General features: G+C 57.2%; 1 protein-coding gene across 1 annotated transcript; it reads left to right on the top strand.

The window, feature by feature from the left end:
• Nucleotides 1-83: 83 nt before the first annotated feature.
• Nucleotides 84-15,605, top strand: FAM240C (family with sequence similarity 240 member C). Its single transcript, XM_064383374.1, is given in 5 exon segments — nt 84-1,533; nt 1,952-3,611; nt 12,082-12,191; nt 12,193-12,219; nt 15,482-15,605. Coding segments are annotated over 4 exon segments (315 nt in total). The 5' UTR covers nt 84-1,533; nt 1,952-3,557.
• Nucleotides 15,606-21,472: the final 5,867 nt, after the last annotated feature.

Raw genomic sequence — 21,472 nt, 5'->3', positions numbered from 1 at the left:
ACGCCGGCGCCGTGACGTTTAGGGTTAGGGTTGCGGTTAGCGTAGGGTTAGGATCAGAGAGTTACAGTTAGTGGTTAGGGTTAGGGGTTAAGGGTTAGGGTTGCGATTGGGGTTGGGGTTAGGGTTAGGGTTACAGGTGTGAGCCATGTGCCCGGCCGGGAAATGGCTTTTGAACAGAAGGAACAGCCTTCCTGGTCTGTGTTTCCCTGTGCATAACGCAAGGGTAATTGTGCAGCACTGTGCGATATGGAAATAACAGATTTGAGAGCCTCACCTGGGCAGTCTGTGTACTCTAGTGACATGAGCTGTTTTGTTATGACGGGTTGTTGTGCTTATTCCCAGTTTCCAGACTTGACTTAGAAACTGTGTGGCTGTGTTGTGAAAGGGGAAAGGGAAGCCATAGGTGGCTTCCAGGTCGTCAGCCTTAAGGTGATAACGTTTGGGACAATGGCTCATGCCTGTAATCACAGCACTTTGGGAGGCTGAGGCAGGCGGATCACCTCAGCCTCGATCAGGAGTTGGAGACCAGCCTGATCAACATGGAGAAACCCCATCTCTACTAATAACACAAAATTTAGCCGGTGTGGTGGCACATGCCTGTAATCCCAGCTACTCAGGAGGCTGAGGCACTAGAATCTCTTGACCCTGGGAGGCAGAGGTTGTGGTGAGTCGAGATAGTGCCATTGCACTCCAGCCTGGGCAACAAGAGTGAAACTCTGTCTCAAAAAAAGAAAAAAGGTTTGGGACAATGGGGAGATGGATACGCCATGTGACCACCTTGCCTGTTCTGCTTACAGACTCATGGAGAGATTTCTCATGGATGGATTGTATCCTTCAAGGTTTGAAATACCCTTGTTCCTGTGGGTCTTCCCATGCTCGTGTATCTGTGCCCCACTGCCTACCCCTCTATATTAGCAGCCCAGGAAGGAGAATTGGGTAACTGAATGCACAGGTTTTGTTCCGCACTGGTTTTCTGCAGATTGGCCCACATGGCATTGCAAATCAGTGCTGTGTATTTTGGAGCTGACTCACGTTTGGATTTGTCTTATATTAAGAGGGCAGTAGAATGGCTAACAGCATGTACTCTGGATCAAATGCATGGATTCAAACCCCATCTCCTATTCATTTCTGTTGCTCCCAACCTGAAACTTCCCCACGGTGGCTGTAACTCTCCAGACCTGGGGCCCCACTTGGGCCTCCAGGCAGAGGATCTAGTGGTCACATTCTGGTTGTCTCATCAGGCCAGCTCTGCTGAGCCCTGCCCTCCTTATCTCTCCTCTCCCCTCGAGCCCTCACCCTGGTTACCTGCACGTGTAAATTTGCCCCAACTGACCCCCTTTGCTCCCTCTATGTCCCTTAATCCAACACCAACTCTGGCAAAAATGACCAGCCTAAAGCAGAGATTGGATCCCAGCCCGGCTCTGCCTGGCCCGCTGCTCCCGCTTCACCTCTTAGACAGAACGCTGCCCTGTGGAGGGGTCTACGGACCCTCTTGGTGGGGGCCAAGGGGGTATGGAGACCGAGACCTGAGTGGTGAGAATAGCCAGGGGCTGGCACTGCATGGGGAGGGGGAGCTCAGAGGGCAGGGGAGCCTGACCCTGCAGGTCAAGACTTCTGTCTAACAGAAATGAAAAGCTGTTTGGGGATTTTAAGAAAAGGAATGCCTTGACACAAACCTCACACCTGAAATGACAATTAACTTAAAATGGGTTTAAACAGAAAATCTCTATATGTTTACAGTTTAATTTAAAAACTATGCTAGGTTTATAGTTTTTAAATTAAAATTTTAAATATAGTGGTTTGTTTGTTTTTTATTGCATTTTGGGTTTTGGGGTGCACGTGAAGAACACGCAAGATTGTTGCATAGGTGCACACATGCCAGTGTGATTTGCTGCCTTCCTCCCCATCACCTATATCTGGCATTTCTCCTCATGCTCTCTCTCCCCAACAGTGGTTTGTAAAACTTTTAGAAGAAAACAGAAAATCTCATGAATGCTGCAAAAGTCACTGTTGGGAGAATGAAAACACGAGACATAGACTTGAAGAAAATATTTGTGAATCACAAATCTGACGAGGAATTGGATCTAGAATACATAAAGAACCCTCAAAATCCCACAGTAAAAACACCAAATAATACAAATCGGGGAAGGACTTGAACAGACGCTGCACCAAGTGAGGGCTACGGATGGAAAAGAAGCTCCCTTAGCCGCTAGGGAGACGGAAATGTCGGCCGCTACGAAACGCGCTTCATTCATCCCAGGACGGCTGAAATCTAAGCGTGGAAAAAGCTGAGTGCCCGCAAGAACACGGAGCAGCAGGCGCCGTCATTCCTGATCAGCAGGAGTGCCAAGTGTGGGGCCAGCCTCTGGTGTTTTCTTATAAAGTGGAGCATACACTTCCCTTATGACTCGGCAATTGCATTTCCGGGTGTCTAACCAAGAGAAATGGAAGCTCATGTTCACACAAAATCACACACGCAAATGCACAGACAGCGCTATTCAACAGTCATCTCGGCCTGGAAACAACCCAGACACGCTTCAGCTGTGCGGTGCACCCGTGCGGTAGAACACCAGCCAGCGCTGACGGGGGGGCAGCTTCGGCCGCGTGGTGGGCTCGGTGGCTCGCGACGTACCCAGGGCAACAGCCGGTCCCCAGGTGCCGCCAGTGGCACAGGAGAGCTGTCGGGGCCGGGTGGGGAGAGTGTGACTACGGAAGGCGTTCTGGGGGTGACGTAACTGCTCTGTATCCACAGTGTTGTCACATGAATCTACAAATGTGTTAAATTCATAGAATTGTACACCAAAAATAGCAGTTTTACTGAATGTTAATTCAAAAATGAGATTAATAACAAGCAACTTTACAAGGGAAAAATACAAAAAAAACCTCATTTGCTCCCCACAAAGCCACCTCGTGAGGCTGGGTGGTGTCTTGGCTGGTTCTGCTGCTGAACTTGCTCTGACCTGGCCTAAGGGTGGGACTCGAGGCTGGGAGCCAAGGGCCGGCCACGGGACACACAGCAAGACCCGTTCCACGGATCTGCCACCCGCACTGCACCAAGTCTGTTCAGGACAAAGCGGGGCACACTCTGAGCTGGGCTTGTCTCCATCTTCAACCAAAAACCCAGGGCTCTGGTGGGTGAAGGACCAGGCACTTCTGTGGGGCTATGGGCCTGTCTGGGAGGCAGCCGCCTCTGAGCCACCCAGGATGATTTTGGTTGTGTTTGAATGGAGTTCTGAGTTTTGCCAGTTAAAATTCTTCCTTCAGGAGTTCTCTGTGGGGGTAAAAAAAAGTGCAAGATTTGGGGCGGGAGCTGAGGGAGAAGAGATAAAGGATTGTGTCAAACAGGGACTGTCTTTTCTGCCCCAAGGGCTGTTTCCTCATCTATAAAGCAGACGTTTTCTTGTAGAGCACCAGAGAGCTCTAAAGTGTGAACGAGGGGTGAGTCAGGCCATGGGGCCTTCTATAAGGTTGTCTCTGGGGCACCAGCTGGACAGAGGGGCCAAGTGCCAACAGGTCTCAACGAGAGCAGAGCAGCAGGAGGAAGTTGACAGAGACACATGTCGGCACCAGGGGTGAACGCAGGGATGTTTCAACTCCAAGGAGCATTTCGGGTAAGGGGGAACCTCCCCCTGGGGCTGGGATGAGAAGCTGGTCGGGTGATGGGATGAGTGAGAATGACAAGGTGTATCTGATTGTCCTAGAGACCTGGCTGAGAACTTTATATGATTCTTTTAGATAAACAGTGACACTCACACTTGTTTTCAGAATTTCCATAGAGAATTACATGGTGGTCCCCAAGAACCAAGGGGCAAGACCTAGGAGTCCCCCAGCAGTGGTCTGGAAGGCTTATGAGGCTGGGCAGGAGGTGGGTGGGGACTGGGTGCAGGCAGAGGGAATGTGAGGGGACAAAGGCAAGGAGGTCGTGCCGCCCACAGAAGGCAGCGCGCCAGGACAGAATACACCTGTGAGCCACACACACTCACAGCAGCTTCCCAAAATGCCTGCTTTTTATGCACGAAGACGCTCCCTCAAACCCTGTGCATCTTGTCCCTGCCTTGGGGGTCCTGCTGAAGGCCACCCTTTGAATCTGGGGTTCAGGTCACTGTTCCTTCCTCCGTACTCTTGGTGTGTCCATGGGATGAGCTGGACAGCCCACCTCGTGGGAGCCTGTGCACCGTGGTTCATGTGGCTCAGGGGAGGAGGCTTTGCCCTTCCTGGACCCCACTTTATCGAGGTAAAGCCTGACCCTGGGACCAGCAAGGGGAGCGAGCTAGGGTGGAGGTCAGTGGCTGGTCGTGGAGGCCAGTGTCCAGCCCTCCGCTCACCACCTCCAAGGGTGCATCTGGGAACGGAGTCCAGTGTCTGGGTCCTAACCTTTGCCTCTGCCGCTCTTGCTCTCTATAAATTAGAGGCCACGTCCCTGGCCACAGAAGCCTTGCGCCCTGACCACTGTCTGAACAGGATGGAGTCTAAATGCAGTGAGCCGGTGCCAACCCTTCCTGGGGCTCTGCAGAGGCAAGGGGAAGGTGAGGAGAGAGGAACTAGGGTCCGGGAGACTCCCAGGCCTGGTGGCCGGCGCACATCTTCCCTTGGCCAGCAGGCGGTGCTGCAGGAGTGCTCAGAAGCAGCGGCCTGGGCCTGCTCCCAGGTGGAATCCGCCCCCTCCACCCCACCCCGGCCACTCGCTGGAGCCCGGCCTCTCCCGAGGTTCCCTAGTGGCTGTGAAAAGTGGGCCTAGAGTGAGGGGTCAGCCACACTAGTGGCTGCAGGGATGGCTGTGGCCACGGGAGGGCGTCTGGGGAGGGCCCAGAGCTCAGGCCCGTGCTGCACCACCCACCCCACCACCTCCCTGCTTTCTATTCCTTCCCGCATGTTCTGAGGCTGATGATTCCGCAGTGGTCCCACTCAGCCATCCTGGTCAGCCTTTGATGCCTGTTTCATGGGTGAGACGTGGAAGCCCAGGTCAGCCACAGAACCCAGGGCACACACGGCAGCAGGAGGCCGTCTGCGGCAGGGGCCGGCGTGGTACCACTGGGCCTCCGGGGAGTGTTTCTGCTCAATCTGCCCCACCCTCGTCCTGCGCTCCTGAGTCTGCCCAGAGAGCTCGATCTTTGTCCACCAGGACAAGGGTGCATGCAGAGTGACGGTGTGTGTGTGTCTGAGCGTGTGGGTGTGATGTGGTGTGTTCTCCATGTGAGTTCATGGGTGTGATGTGTGTTCTCTGTGTGAGTTCATGGGTGTGATGTGGTGTGTTCTCTGTGTGAGTTCATGTGTGTGATGTGGTGAGTTCTCTGTGAGTTCATGGGTGTGTTGTGGTGTGTTCTCTGTGTGAGTTCATGGCTGTGTTGTGGTGTGTTCTCTGTGTGTCAGCACATTGGTATGATGTATGTTCTCTGTGTGTGAAAACATGTGTGATGTGATTGTTCTTTGTGACCCTGTGTGTGATGTATTCTCTGTGTGTGTGTTGGTGAGTGTGTCTGGGTGTGTCTCTGGGTATGTGTGTGCTGTGTGTCTATAGTGTGTGTTCCTGTGTCTCTCTAAGCTGGTAGCTTCATCTCTTCTGTATTCTCTGATAGTCAGAGGAATTTTCTCACAAATGTGTCCACAACATGGCTCTATGGCATTTCCTCTGCTTTGGGAGCACCAGTGTCTGCAGATAGAAATGTCCCTGCTCCTGCCCATCCATTCATGACATGACCCTGGTTACCCAGCTTTCCCCCATACACAGCCCAGGACACACCCTCCTAGGTGGATGTGATGTGGTCCATTCTGACCTCAGGGTCTGCCTCTCACCAGGGATCAATAGCCACACAAAAGGGCCAGAGCAACAGCCCCCTCCTTCCTCCCATTCCCACTTATTCCTCGACCAGCCCTAACCAGGCAGGGAGCTCAGGTCCCACGGAAAATCTCCAGGAGAAAGTAAGGCAGAAGGGCAGACCTCCGCAGGGGTCCCTGGAGAACCAGTCAACCGCTCGGTGCTGACACCAGGAGCAGGAACTTGCTGTTTTATCAAGAAACGTTTTAGTGTGTAGGTGGAATGAGTGCATAAACTAACCTAAAGGAAAATGCATAAAATACCGAACCCTCTTCTGAAGGGACGGATAAGATCTGGATTCCTGGTGAAAGTCATTCTCTCCAGACTTTTACTTTCCATGTGGAAGAAAATCACAGGAACCACTAACATGAGTAGAGTGATTTACTTACAGCTAAACCTGAGAGTTTAACAGGGAACTTTTTCATAACTTACGCGTCACTTGATCCTCCAAAGCTTCCAAATTATGAAAAGGAGAAAGACGATGCTTCTCCGTCGCAGACGGAACAGCTCGGGGTGAGAAAGGCCCCGGGACGAGGCCGAGTTGCCCCTGGCAGCGGGAGAAGGTCACAGTGGAGCTGAGACGGAGCAGCCTCCGCCCTGAGGCCTCAGCCTCGCGGCCCAGGAGAACAGAGTCAAAGACGGGCGTCCCTGGAGCACAGGACCTTCCAGGATGCGCTGGGGGAGACAGAGCCTGCAGACCCCTCCTCAGCCTCCTCCAGGAAGAGGAGGAAGCCTGGGCCGCTCCAAGCACAGGGAGGTCCGAAGCAGGGGTGAGAGGCAGGGGAGGGAGGGCACAGGTCTCTGGCGTTTTGTGAAGGGAGCCGTCCTCTCGTGAGCTGAGCGTAGAGCCCACTGCGCTGTCCTCGTCCCCTGCCGCCATCTGCCGGTGCAGCTGGGACCAGCCCTTGCACCAGCGGGTGGTCGGGGGGTCCTTGTGGAGAAGCAGAGACCCCCACACAGGCGTCTAACAGTGGACATGGGCGAGCGCTTAGGTTAGGAACATGACTGTGGCTCACTGATTAGTGGTTAATAGCACCCAGCTCAACAATGACTTTATAATGTGATCACGGCCCCCACCCCCGGCCATAGACAGCACCCCCTTCTCAAGGGAGGGCGGCCCCTGGGAGCCAGGAGGCCTCATGGGGAGGGGCTGCCACTGGCCTTGGGAGCCCTGGCCCTGAGTGTCACGGAGCGTTCACCTTCATGGCACATTTCAGGGAAGGGCCCTGGGCCTGACCGCTGGGCTCAGGATGGCTCCTGCGTGCCACCGTGAGCGCAGGGCCAGGGTGCTTCAGAAGCCATCCTTAAGCGTGGAATCCCCCAGAGTGGCCGGCAAGGGGACGCGGGGCCCAGCACTTGCCAGCTCCCCAGCAGACCCCGCCTGGGTCCAGGTTCTCGGGTCCAGCGTCCAGCGGCCCCTACACTCTGGGCTCTCGGGAGGCAGGAGGGACAGAGCTGGGCGACGTCGCACACAAGGAAGGGTCAGCCTGCGCTGCTGCTGCGACTGTTCGGACGCCGGCTTCACACTCACGGAGCCCAGGTGCCGGACGGGGCTGGCGCGCAGGAGGCTCGGAGGCGGCAGGAGGAGAGGATGCGGCGGGCGGGACCCCGCAGCCCGGACGAGCGCATCTGCTGGGGTGCAGGAAAGTCCACTCGGAACCTCCGTGGTGCCGCCGGGTCCTCTGGAGCCCACTCAGGAAAGGGGAAGCTCAGGAAGAGGAAGGGACGCAAAAGCCTCAGCTGGGGGCAAACGTGTTCTCCCAGTTCCTGCTCCACTCTGGCTCTCTGCAAACTTGACCTACAAACCCCGAAACGCAACGCGTGGAGATCAGAGGCGCTCCCTGCGACGTGGGTGCCCCGTCAGGCAGGGTCAGCCCAGTGGCCTCCCTGACGGCCCCTCCGCACACGCGTTAGAATGAGGGGCCTGGAGGCAGTTCTGAAGTCGTGGGGGGTGTTTTGACTGTTGCTTGTTTTGGCCCCTCGGCTCCCTCCTCCCGTGTGCCCAGAGCAGGTGGGGGGTCCGGGGCGCGCCTCTCCCGGGGTCATTCCTCCCATCTGTGCGCCCGCAGCGGTTTCTCTGAAGCAGCTGCTGGTTCTCACCGGCGTCTCCCACCCCTGCTGCGTGAGCGCCGCGTTTCCACTGCGCGTGGGTGTCCTGTGTGCTGGGACAAGTCACGGGGGTCCTGAAGCCAAGTCCCAGGTCCCAGGGAGCCGCAGAGCAGGGTGTCCTGAGCACGCTCCAGGGCTCAGGAAATCACAAAGCTCCCAATCCCCTGACGACACCACAGAACTCCAGTTAAAAAAAAAAAAAAAAAACCTGTGAAGGAGAATATAAAAAATAAATGTAAGCGGGGCGCGGTGGCTCACGCCTGTAATCCCAGCAGTTTGGGAAGCTGAGGTGGGCAGATCACCGGAGGTCAGCAGTTCAAGACCAGCCTGACCAACGTGGAGAAACCCCGTCTCCACTAAAAATACAAAAAAATCTGGGCGTGATGGTGCGCACCTGTAATCCCAGCTACTCTGGAGGCTGAGGCAGGAGACTCGCCTGAACCGGGGAGGTGGAGGTTGCAGTGAGCTGAGATCACGCCATCGCACTCCAGCCTGGGCAAAAAGAGCAACACTCCGTCTCAAAAATAAAAATAAAAAATAACTGTGCGTTCCGCTTTGTGACAGTAAACGAAAATTGCCCAAAAGCTTTCACCTTAAAACTATCAATTACTTGGAGACATCAGGAAGAAATAAGTGACGCTGGAGTTTTTTTGTAAATGTGACTTTCTGCTTTTCCCTGAAAAGAGAACACGGAGGCTGGCCCTCACCCTGCTGACAGCTCCCTGAGGCCTCAAGGGATGGAGCCTGAGAGAGGAGCCCTGTCCAGGACAAACCCTGGGGGCTTCACTTTCTGCATCGACCTGAGGGCACCAGGTCTGCGAGGGACAGTGATTCTGAGTGTGGCTGGGAGGGTGTTTCCGGACAGACAGACTGGCCTCCGAATTGGTGGACTCGGTAACCGCTGAGTGCTGGGTGTCATCCAACCCTCCGACGGCCTGACGGGGCTCGGTGGGGAGGAAGGTGGAGCGGCCTCTGGTTTCCTGCCTCCTGCTAGGTCCAGGACGTCTCATCTCATCATCTCTGGCCCGAGGTCTGGAATTTGCACCAACCTCCCTCGGCGTCGGGCTGACTGACACTGAAGGCTTTCCTGGGCCCCCAGTGGCAGACGGAGAGACCGCTCAGCCGGCCACCGCGTGAGCCAGCTCCTCACGATAGATAAGTCAATCTATGGGCTGGACAGGGAGACCCTAAGCGTTTCCGGGCCTGCCTCGAGTGTGTCTGCATCGCTGTTTGTGACACACATTTCCCCTTCGTTCAGTGCAGAGGCTGCCATTCCTGAGACACAGGGGTGGGCAAAACCAGGGACTCCCAGATGCCCCGATGCCCCTGCCCGGGCACCGGCCCCCTCCCACCCACGAGGCTTCCTGGGAGCAGCCATCAAAAGAAGAAACCAGTCCTGATGGGCGCTGAGGGCAGAGGATACGCAGCCAGCCGCCCTCCAGACTCCCACGCCGCTGACAGCTGCCCGCCGGTCGGCCAGCTCGGCCAGGGACCGTGCCCAGAGGGTGGCGCGTCTTTCTGGGACTGAACCGATGCCAAGCGTGGGTGTCACCGAACCCATATAGCAGAGAGCAGCAGACAAGATACAGGCGTCCACCCCAGAGAGGACAGGCCGAGGACCCTGACAGACGGGCAAACCCGCTGGTCTCTGGGAAACGGTGGGAAAAGTAAGCTCTTTGTGATGTGCTCTGCATTTGGGGGCCCTCGAAATGTGAGCAAAGTGTGGAGATATCTGGCACAGCACGCGAGCCCACCTGTGCTTCGCCAGGGGAATCGAACCCCGTGATGTTTCCCCGCTGGGGGGCAGCGTCCCCGTCTGCTGCTCCTGACACGCACCTTCACGAGTCTGCTCTTGCTCTGTCTCTGCTGCTCTGCTGGCTCTTCCCTTTGCTGTCGGTTTGTTTTCAGGCCATGAGGGTTTAAAGGGCTGCCTTTGGGGCTGAGCGTCCTGAGAGCAAAAGCTCTAACACCCACGCTGCTCTCTGAAGCCCCTCCAAGAACAGCCAGGTCTCAGCTCTCAGATGTTTTCCAGCTGTTACTCGGTTTCAATCTGATACCAGCCCAGACACCAGAGGAGATGCGAAGTCCAGGGTAAGCGGCTGGGCCCGGCCCTCGCTGGTGGGCTCCGTGGAGCCCCCCTCCTCATTGGCTGAGTTTCCACTCATGGACTTCACTGCCAGCGTCCTCACACAGGCAGGCAAGGCTGAGTTCAGTTCCTTCCTGATTGACTTTGCATTTCTAAGCTTCTGGAACAAAGGGCAAGGCATCGATGGGCGACTTCTGTAGCCCTCCAGGGGCAGCTTCCCAGCAAAGCACCCAGCGCCCACATCATGACAGGCCACTCAGGCGGCAGCGTTCACGCCTCGCAGCTGGAAGCCCCCCGCCAGGAGCCACATCAAGCTCCTCAAAAGAGTCCTCAGCCCCTGTTCGTTGCAGCCTGAGCCGAGCCCTCACCCTCTCTGCCTGAGGCAGGTGACGTGTTTGCAGGGAACGAGCTTATGGGTCTCAGCTGCCTGGTTTTCCCCACACTCCTGCCACCCTGTGTTCTTCCCCAGCAAGAGGGAAGGGTGGGGGGTAGGGGGAGGAATGCCTCCAAGGCCGAGCTAAAGAACAGAGCGCCCTGAGGGAGCAGCCAGGCTGCAGAAATGGCTCCGTCCACCCCAGAGGCCCCGAGGAGCTCTCAGCACAGCGGCTTAGGGGCTCAGGCAGCCCAGGACTGTGGATGCCTCGTTCATTCCGAGACCCGCTGCCTCGCCCCCCCGAAGCGTGGCCCTGGATCCCTCATGTAAACCTCATCCTCAAGCACAGAGCAGGGCCATCCACGGAGACCTGGGGCCAGGCCGGGGCAGGCACAGCCCAGGACCCAGGCTCCACACATCCCAGAGAGCACCGACCTGGAGCAGAGCAGGCTCCCACCCCTGGGTGAAATCAGGAGGAAGCTCCGGAAAAGGCTGCTGCTGTCGGCGCTCGGCACTTTCCCGTTGTCATGGACATCCTTTTTTTTTTTTTTTGAGATGGAGTCTCGCTCTGTCACCCAGGCCGCAGTGCAGTGGTGCCATCTCAGCTCACTGCAACCTCCGCCTCCCAGGTTCGAGCGATTCTCCTGCCTCAGTCTCATGAGTCGCTGGGATTACAGGCGTGCACCAACACGCCCAGCTAAGTTTTGTATCTTTAGTAGGGACGGGGCTTCACCATGTTGCTGAGGCTGGTCTTGATCTCCTGACCTCAGGTGATCCACCCGCCTCCACCTCCCAAAGTGCTGGGATGACAGGCGTGAGCCGCGCGCCTGGCCCTGGACATTCTTGATGGCTGCAGATCGATACTCTAAGAGTGCTGGTGTCTGAGTCATAGATGCACAAATCCAAAATAATTGAACAGTAAAAATTTCAGTCAGCCTCACTCTAGCATATCAAATCGCAGAACTGAAGTTTTTCAGTGTTCACCCGCCACGTTTCACCCCACTGAGCCGGGCACGTGGGCTCACACCTGCAGTCCCAGCACTTCGGGAGGCTGAGCCAGGAGGATCGCTTGAGCCCAGGAGCTCAAGACCAGCCTGAGCAATCTAGTGAGACCCCGCCTCTACAAAATATACAAAACTTAGCCAGGCATGGTGATGCACCCCTACAGTCCCAGCTACTGAGGAGGCTGACGCAGGAGGACCACTTGAACCCGGGAGGTCAAGGCTGCAGTGAGCTGAGATCGCACCACTGCACTGCAGCCTGGGAGACCGGAGTCAGACCCTGTCTCAAAAACAAGGAATGGGCTCACACGGCACCAGAGCCACAGCTCCATCCGAGAAACACTGGCCTCGCTGGGGGCACCGCGGATCACCGCAGTAACACAGAGTTAGAAGTGTGTCGGGACTTAGATTCTGAAACAACTAAAAGCCCAAAGCGGGATCTGTCCTCGGTTTCTGCTTCCGCCGACCCAGGAGACTGCTCCAGAATGCGGAGCGGGTAGAGCGTGATGGAGCCAGCCGGGAGCCACCTGAGGCCTGATTCTCAGAGAGCAGCCTCCGCCACCCTCCCACGCCAGGAAGGCGGGGACCCCGATGCTCCAGGCCGAGCCAGCTCCTCTGCCGTCCGGTGCTGGAGCACAGACTCCTCAACAGGAGTGGCACCAGGCGGCTGAGCTCTTCTCCATTTGCTGTTTTCCAGAATGTGGATGAAAGCCTCAATCCTGGAAGAGTAGCGTACGACGCAGGCGGGATAAAGATGTTTTGGGAGAAAAAAATCGAGCATCACGCAAGACACCTGCAGAACGGGACATGAGGGTCGCAGGAGCGCCCTGAACAAGTGAGTCGGGGTGCGCAGCACAACGGGGACCCCGTACCTGAGCCACCTTTGCCACCAGGGGCAGAGCGCAGCCAGCACCGTGCAGGGACGCAGCCCTAGGCCTCCACCCACCATGAACCCCTCAGCTCCAAGCCTGTGAAAGGGGTGCACCCCAGGGGGAACCGACAGCCTTAACAATCACACTCTCAACAGCAAGTGGGAAATGACAGGGCACCATGTGGCTAGGAGCCCAGATCAAACACCACTATCCCGGCGACCCCACACCCCAACACCCACACACCCCCTTCACCCACACCCCCTTCACCCACACCCTGACACCCACACCCCCTTCACCCACACCCTCTTCACCCACACACCCCCTTCACCCACACCCCAACACCCACACCCCTTCACCCACACCCCAACACCCACACCCTCTTCACCCACACCCTGACACCCACACCTCCTTCACCCACACCCTGACACCCACACCTCCTTCACCCACACCCTGACACCCACACCTCCTTCACCCACACCTCCTTCACCCACACCCCTTCACCCACACCCCCTTCACCCACACCCCAACACCCACACCCCCTTCACCCACACCCCTTCACCCACACCCCTTCACCCACACCCCAACACCCACACCCCCTTCACCCACACCCCAACACCCACACCCCCTTCACCCACACCCCCTTCACCCACACCCCCTTCACCCACACCCCAACACCCACACCCCTTCACCCACACCCCAACACCCACACCCCCTTCACCCACACCCCCTTCACCCACACCCCCTTCACCCACACCCCAACACCCACACCCCCTTCACCCACACCCCCTTCACCCACACCCCAACACCCACACCCCCTTCACCCACACCCCCTTCACCCACACCCCAACACCCACACCCCCTTCACCCACACCCTCTTCACCCACACCCCTTCACCCACACCCCTTCACCCACACCCCCTTCACCCACACCCTCTTCACCCACACCCCTTCACCCACACCCCTTCACCCACACCCCCTTCACCCACACCCCAACACCCACACCCCCTTCACCCACACCCCAACACCCACACCCTCTTCACCCACACCCCCTTCATTCTGCCATCTCCCTGACACTCCTTCCAGGATCACAGGAAGTTTTCCAGGAGGACACGTCTTTCTCTGGCTTGTTTTTCTGAGGATGGCTGCCCTTGAATGAGGGATCCTCCTCCTTGCAGACGTGTTCAGGAAGGCAGACCCCAAGCCAGCACGCCATTCTCTCCTAGGGCCCAGGCCAGGGGTCTCCAGGTGCTGAGTGGGTGACCCTGAGCCGACCCAGGGTGTGGCCACCGCTCAGGGACAGCTGGGTGGGGAGGGGGTATCCTCATTTGCTGCCAAACACTCGCCTTCACACGGCGGCCGCTTCCAGACGCTTCAGGCAGCCCTCAGTGCTCAGGCCCTGAGCCGGGGAGCCATGGTGCCCCTTCCTCAGTCCGAGGCAGCCCCACAGTGCTGGGGGTGCCCCTCCCCACTCACCAGCCACCCAACTGCTGGCACGGACCCAGCACAGACCCAGCCCCAGGCAGGCGCTCAGCAGACGGTGGGGAAGGAGAGGCCTCATTCCGAGTGCCTGCCCTGCACTTCCCGGGCTTGGGCCTGCTTGCCTCTGCGTGTCTCTCCGTGTTCCTGTGTGTGCCCACCTGTGCCCACGTGTGCTTGTGTGTTCCTGCATGTGCCTCCACGTATCTTCATGTGCCTGTGTGCCCACCTGTGCCCGCGTGTTCCTGTGTGTGCCTCCGTGTGCCATGTGAGCCATGCGTGTGCCATGTGCCCTGGTGTCCTCTGGCCATTGCCCGGGTGCAGGTGCCAGGAGTGGGCTTGGCCCGGGATTGTGTGTCCACGCTTCCTTCTCTGGCACCTGAGGTGGAGGTTGGGGGTGAAGGCGGGCACTGGGGTCTCTCGGGCTCAGCAGAGCCTGGGTTTGCATAACCCTCTCCATCTACGCACACAGCCCGGTTCTCCCCACGCCCCGAGGCCAGTTGCTGCCGTGAAGGAGGTCACCCTTAGGGCTCCCGTGGAGCAGCCTAACTTCCCTCCCGCATGACGCCTAGTGTGCTGGGGTGATCCCCTGGGCCAGGCCCACCCCGGGAAGCCACCGTGAGAGAGGAGCAGGCCCTGTGCGGGAGGCCGGCCATTCACAGCCCCATGCTCGGGTCCCCACGGTCCCCGGTGGAGGGACAGAGGTGGCCGGCTCCATCACCACAGGCCTGGCTATCCCGGCAGCCTCCCTGGGATGGGCAGCCAGCCGTGAGGGCCAAGGACTCCAGGCCCAGGGGCACGTGTCTGTGGGACAGCGGCAGCTGCTGGTGCCCTCGCCCGCTGACCCCTCACGTGTGGGGTGTCCTGGGCCCGCAGCCGTGGCCTGGTGAGGGTGGGCGTGGCTGCTGCTCGGGGGCTATCGCCTTGGGGCCAGCCGTCGGGGCCACACTGCCTGCCACTCAGCAGCGCCATCTCACCTGGGCCCTGGGTATCTGGGACAAGTGTCCTCATGGACGCAGCTCACCCTTGGCTGGAGCCTGGCACCCTCCCCACTCTCCAACAGCTAAAGCCAAACACACCTGAGACTGAAGGAAGTGGCAGCCGCAGGGAGGTGGGGATCTGCCCAGGTCTGGGGGAGGCTGGTCCTCACCTTGACCAGGCCATTCCCACCGCCAGGTCCCCCCATGCGTGGGGCTGAGTTCACAACACAGCACCGTCCACTGTGGCCCGGCCAGGCAGGCGAGAAGGAAGTGGGCACCCGCAGACGGCCGGGCGGGGCAGACAGGCCCCAGGCAGCCACAGAGGCCGCCCCGTCCTGCAGGAGGATGCCTGCCGCTCTGTGAGCAGACCACAGACGGGGCTGCAAGATCTCCAGCTCAGGCTCAGTCTCTCTGGGGCTTGGAAGCGTCCAGATGTGGGAGCCCAGGCTGCCTCCCAGGGCACGCAGTTCTCCTCTCCTGTGAGGAGGGTCCTGCGTGAGACTCCCCCACCCCACTGCTGGGCAGCAGCCTAAGCTGAGGCTGGCCACAAGGTCACCTCAGGTGATCCACCCGCCTCGGCCTCCCTAGCACTGTAATCCAAATCCAGCAAGGTCACAGCTGCCACTGGGCAGGGACGCGGCGACACCCAGCCCCGCAGGGAGTGTCGCACTCCTGCTCTCACAGGTGCCCAGGTGCTGAGAGACGCAGGCTTGGCAGTCGCTCAGTCCGGAGAGCTCGACTCACAATGCCGAAATTACCGCCTGCCCCAGGCTCCGCGCGAGACGGGCTGAGCAGCTGGAGGGGAGGATCAAGATGCTGCAGGGCCCGGGGAGGCACCCAAGCAAGGCCCCGGCGGCCGCTGAGGTTCACACCGAGGACAAGACGGTGGCCTGAGGACCGTGGAGCTCGACTCTGCGTAGCTTCCGGAGGGTCACGGAGAAAGCACACCGCCCGTGGGGTCCACGCATCCGTGCCAGAGTTTACAGGATCTTCGTCGTGGAAACGGCCCGCACTTCCCTGACCTCAAGGCCACACTGCGGCAGAGACCCAGGGTTCTCCAGCACATCACAGGTGCCCAGTAAAAGCTGAGCCAGTTGGATTGAACGTTTCGTGCTAAATTTTCTTCCCGTCTTTAAGATTTACACACAGTAAACACTTGCCGTGATGTCATAAACTTGCAAGAAGCCGTATCTCAGGGAGTTCTTCGGCTTCCTGACCACCTCCGCTTTGCAAATTTAAATGCAATTTTATTTCACCTTTAATCAAAATAAGTACATGAGTCCCAACTTCAGGATATGCCTTATACCTTTAATTATTTCAGACTTAGTACCCACGACATCTCAGAAAATTAAATATGCTCATCTTTACAGTTGAAAAAGTTCTGGTTTAGAAACAGCAGCATCTCCCAAGGCCACAAGGGCTGCTGGAGCTAAGATTCACCTCCTGGGGCTCAGCACAGGCCCTGCCAGCCCCACTGAGTCTGCAACCATGCTGGACAGGCCAGAGGGAGGGAGAGGGGCCGCCGCGCTGCACGGAGGCCAGGCGGTGGAGAACCCTCAGCTGCAGCCAAGGCCGGCTGTGACGTCTGTGCCGGCAGCCCACACGTGCTCTCTTTTGTAGCCACAGGGATCAGCCCTCAGGACACAGAAGCGCTGGGGCTTTGGCCACCTGGGGCTGCTGTGGAATCTCATATCATCTCCCCAGTTGTAGATGCTTAATGGGGTTCTGGTTCTGTTTTGTTTGGACCCTCTGGTCAAGTTGTCAAAGACGAGGAAATTAGCCCCAGCTTTGCTAGTCACGGGTAACCCAACAAAAGTGCAACCAGGGCCCAACCAGGGCTGGGATGGCAGGTCAGCACCAGGCTCGCCCTCACGGCTGGTGACTCGGGGATTCACAGGGAGGGAGGGAGGCAGTTAACAGCCCTAAAGATTGTTCCTGAACAGAAACCACTCACTAATCTTTGCAAAGCCCCAGACTGCCAAGGAGGGGTTTTATCTGATGACATCCTTAGACACCATAACTGTCAACACTGTAATAAACTGAGGTGTCAGTCTGGACTTTTGGGGGATGGAGGCGCACATTCATGCTGCAGTTTTCATCACAGTTTGGCCCTGCAGAACCTTCCAGAACAGCCATCCCTCCTGCTCGCCTTACTCTCTGACAGTACAGTCACCTTCCCATGAAGGGCAGAAGTCCCGGCGCGGGGCAGTGTGCAGCCTGCCAGCCACATCTTCTCTCTCTTTGCCGTTAATCCTCAGGCAAAGCTGGGCCCAGCTCCCAAGGCTGGAAGGTGCCCAGTGCAGAAGAGAGACAGGGAAAGAAGGCAACCAGGGAGGGCGGGAGAGGGGCAGGGGACGAGGTATGGCTGGCCGGCTTCCAGGGAGAGGAGAGGGACACCAGCCCTCAGGGCCCTGAGCCCGGAGCCCCTCCTCACACCTGACCCCTTTGCAATTCACCTGGGTACAGAGGGCATTTCTGAAATCTTAGCTCCAGGAGCTGAATTTCAGTGGAATACCCGTTCTTTTTATGAGGCACAGACAGGAGAGGACGTTGGTTGTACAGGCATTCCCATGATCCACCTGCAAGACTCGTCAATTTCTAAAACCAACATCAAGGCCAGGCGCGGTGGCTCACACCTGTAATCCCAGCACTTTGGGAGGCCGAGGGGGGGCAGATCCCCTGAGGTCGGGAGATCGAGACTAGCCTGACCAACATGGAGAAACCTCGTCTCTACTAAAAATATAAAAAATTAGCTGGGCGTGGTGGCACGTGCCTGTAATCCCAGCTACTTGGGAGGCTGAGGCAGGAGAATGGCTTGAACCTGGGAGGCGGAGGTTGTGGTGAGCCGAGATCGCGCCATTGCACTCCAGCCTGGGTAACAAGAGTGAAACTCTATCTCAAAAAAAAAAACCAACATCATTGCTCAAGCCTGTTTACTTTTAAAGCACAGGATGATGCTAGCTTGCTGGCTTGTTTTCGTCCTGCTAAATCTTTGAAAGGCTTTCCATAACTCCTGTCAAATTTTGCCAAATTCAACACAGTTGACATTTAAATATAACTTTGGGGTCGCGCGCTGTTAAACAAGGACTAAAAACTTCCAATTCACCCGAAAACGCAGGACTGGGGAGACAAAGGAACAAAACCCAACAAATAAAACCCGAACGACAAGATATGACACTGAGAGCCAGACGGGGGATCTGCAGCGGCCTCAGCACTCATTCCATGAGCGGCAAACGGAGAAACGCCACGTGAAAGCAGGGATTGTCACCAGGACCCGTTCCATCTGCAGACACCACTTAAGATACAAAGACAGGCTGGGTGTTTGTAGGATAGAGACGGATCCACAGTGGGCCAGATGTGGTCCCAGCATTGGAGGCAGAGGAGGGAGGATCTCTTGTCTGAGAGTTTGACCTGTAATCCCAACGCTTGGGAGGCCAAGGGGGGCGGATCACCTGAGGTCAGGAGTTCAAGACCAGCCTGACCAACGTGGTGAAACCCTGTCTCTACTACAAATACAAAAAAGTTCACCAGATGTGGTGGTGGGCACCTGTAATTCCAGCTATTCCGGAGGCTGACGCAGGAGAATCGTTTGAACCTAGGAGGCAGAGGTTGCAGTGAGCCAAGATCGCACCATTGCACTCCAGCCTGGGCAACAAGAGTGAAACTCCATCTAAAAAAAAGAGTTTGAAACCAGCCTGGGCAACCAGCCTACAAAAAATACCAAAAAAAACTAGCCGGCATGGTGGTGCACACCTGTGGTCTCAGCTACTCTGGAGGCTGAGGTGGGAGCAGCACCTGGGCCGTGGTGAGCCGAGATGGGGCCACTGCATTCCAGCCTGGGCAAGAGTGAGACCTTGTCTCAAAGAAAAAAGGAAAAAATAATAGAAGAAGAAGAAGATACACAGCGCCGATTCCGTGCGTAAGAAAGCCACCCTGGAGCACTAGCATCCGACCAGGTGTCACTCTTGAAGATAAAGAGGGGTGTTCTGTGATGACACCAGGGTCAGTCTCTGTCACGATGACAGAAAAATCCTAAATGCCTAAAAAGCTAATAACAGTTTCAAAATATACGAAGTAAAAACTGACAGAACTGAAAGAATGGAGAAATTCACCACCCTGGTTGGCGATGTAATGTCTCGGGACTGCGAGCGCAGCAGACAGCAACCAGGAAGATTCGTGGTCATGAACAGACTGTCAGCCAGCGTCACCTCATAACTCAGAGAACGCCCACCCCACAGTCGCAGAACACACGTAATTTTTGCACGTACACGGAACATTTACAAAGACAGAGCTTATGTTAAACAGTAGAAATAAGTCTCAGTAATTTTAAAAGGTGATCAAAATGGAATTAATTCAGTAACAGCAAGGTCTGAATAGGGAGTTTAAAAAATAAATACATAAATAACAAGATTCTTCTAAATAAAGCATGGATCAAAGAAGAAATCCAAAGAAAATTAGCACGTAGTTCAAATATTGATCAAAATATTATACAAAAATTGTCTTAGAAGAGGATTTGTGACTTTAAATACTGACAACATTTCAACAAAGAAGGCACACAGTGGTCAATACACTCATGAAAGGGTGTTCAATCCATCCATCACAAGGAAATGCAAACACCTCACTGAGATCCACCAAACACTCAGTTCTGCTGCCGACTGTGACCTGGCCGAGGCTGCCTGCCTGGGGGGCAGAGGCGAGAAGGAGGCGGCCGGGGGTGAGGTGTGGGTAACCCCGCATCTGGGCACTGAGGAAGGGGAGCTAAGCAGATGCCCGGCATAATTAGTGCCTGAAGAATATCTTACTTCTCATTTATTTCCATATATATATATAAAAATTATGTCTTAGTTCACAGTCTGAGGAATGCCTAGAGCAGACACGGTGCAGAGCATGATTTAAGGGAAAAGCGGTTATACCAGGACAAGAATCCATGGCCCAGGCGGTAGCGCCCCTGCCTGAAAGGGCACACGCTACATGGCCGTCCAGCCCAGGCGGCAGCGTTCAGGATGGTAAAGACACCCGCTGTATGGCAGGCTTGGAGCAGGAGTCGCTCCTCCTGAAAAGGAGTTCCAGTACCTTGCGTCCAGCTCTTGTGGAAAGCTGGCCTCTGGCAGGCGGTCCTGCGAGCGTCCGAGGGCTTAAAACCCCTCCGGTATAATCGGGTCTTGGTGGCTGTGAACTTCGTCAGCTGTGTTGGTACCGTGCCGGCTCAAAGCGTCCTCCTGTAGAAACCCCTGGAAGCTGCCAGCAGGTGGCGGTAGACCCTGTCAGCGCTGTCGCTGCTGGGCGGCTCAGAGCGTCCCCTACAGACACCCTTAGAAGTAGCCTGCCCACAGAGAGGAGATGATGCACCTGCGCCCGCCTTGCTGCACGCCGCCCACCTCCTCGGTGACCTGACGGGGGTGGCCCCTTGCTCATCGCTCACGTGATTGTCCTGACCCTATGACTATCTTTAAGATGACCTCACTCACTGCCCTGCCCCTAACCTGTACCCAATAAATACAGACTCTTCTGGACGTTCAGGGCCTCACCTGTCTCCACTTACAGGTGGCGTGCCCCCACCCCAGCCCAGCTGCGCTTTCTTTGTCTTTCTGTGTCCTGTCTCTTTATTTCTCGGATCCTGCACCTCAGCACAGCAATAGGGGACACCCCACGACCCTGTAGGGCTTGTCCCTACAGTGAGATCCACCTGTCCCAGAGGAGGGGGAACAGAACGGCCGCATCTGCTTCCACCCACGTCAAGTGTTTGGAGACGAGATGTCACCTCAATGTGAGGAACGGCCACTCAGGACACGTGTGCACTTCCTCCCACCCACTTCTCACCAGGGATCAGAATCCCGGCCCCTGGGACCCTCGGCTCATAAACATCGTGAGCCGACAGCACCGCCGAGCTTGCCACAGCCTTGACCTGAGGCTGCTTCAGAGAGCCACCCACGCTGCACCCGGGGAGACCCCATCTGCATCCACCCCACCTTTCAGACCGAGCCAGCCAGAGGCACCCAGAAAGATTATGCTGGGCCTCAGCTTCGTTGAAACCCAGGTTGGGGACAGTGGCAGGACCTGTGCCACCGTCTGCCCGGGCTCCTGGCTGGAATCAGTTACTTGGCTGGGCCCCAGTCGAGGTGCAGAAAGCATCACCACCTGCACAGGAAGGGAAGGAAGCCCACAGCAGAGCCAGCACACGTGTGGCCACGCCCCCTGCCCAGTCCTCACATGTGGTCATGCCCCCAGCCCTGCCCTCACATGTGGACACGCCCCCAGCCCCGCCCCTCACATATGGCCACGCCCCTGTCAGCCCTCACGTGTGGTCACGCCCCCAGCCCCGCCCCTCACATATGGCCACGCCCCTGTCAGCCCTCACGTGTGGTCACGCCCCCAGCCCCGCCCCTCACATATGGCCACGCCCCTGTCAGCCCTCACATGTGGTCACGCCCCCAGCCCTGCCCCTCACATATGGCCACGCCCCTGTCAGCCCTCACATGTGGTCACGCCCCCAGCCCCGCCCCTCACATATGGCCACGTCCCCTGTCCAGCCCGTCAAGCGTGTGGCTACGCCCCCTGCTCAGCTCCCCGCTCACATGTGGCCACACCCGCTGCCCAGCCCCTCACACGCCTGCTGCCCCCCGCCCCGTGCCCACCCAGGGCGGCCTCCTCTGCACCAGGACTGACCCAGTGTGGGGTCCGGGTGAGCTCTGGGAGGCCCCCTGCCAGAGCTGCGCCCGCATCACTGGCTGCACAGAGAGAAAGGAAGGAAGGGGCGGAGG

This window comes from Aotus nancymaae, unplaced genomic scaffold (assembly GCF_030222135.1).
Source record: "Aotus nancymaae isolate 86718 unplaced genomic scaffold, 86718_ANA_hifiasm-v0.15.2.pri h1tg000031l, whole genome shotgun sequence".
Classification (NCBI taxonomy): Eukaryota; Metazoa; Chordata; class Mammalia; order Primates; family Aotidae; genus Aotus; species Aotus nancymaae.
This window is presented reverse-complemented; position numbering and strand designations above follow the sequence as displayed.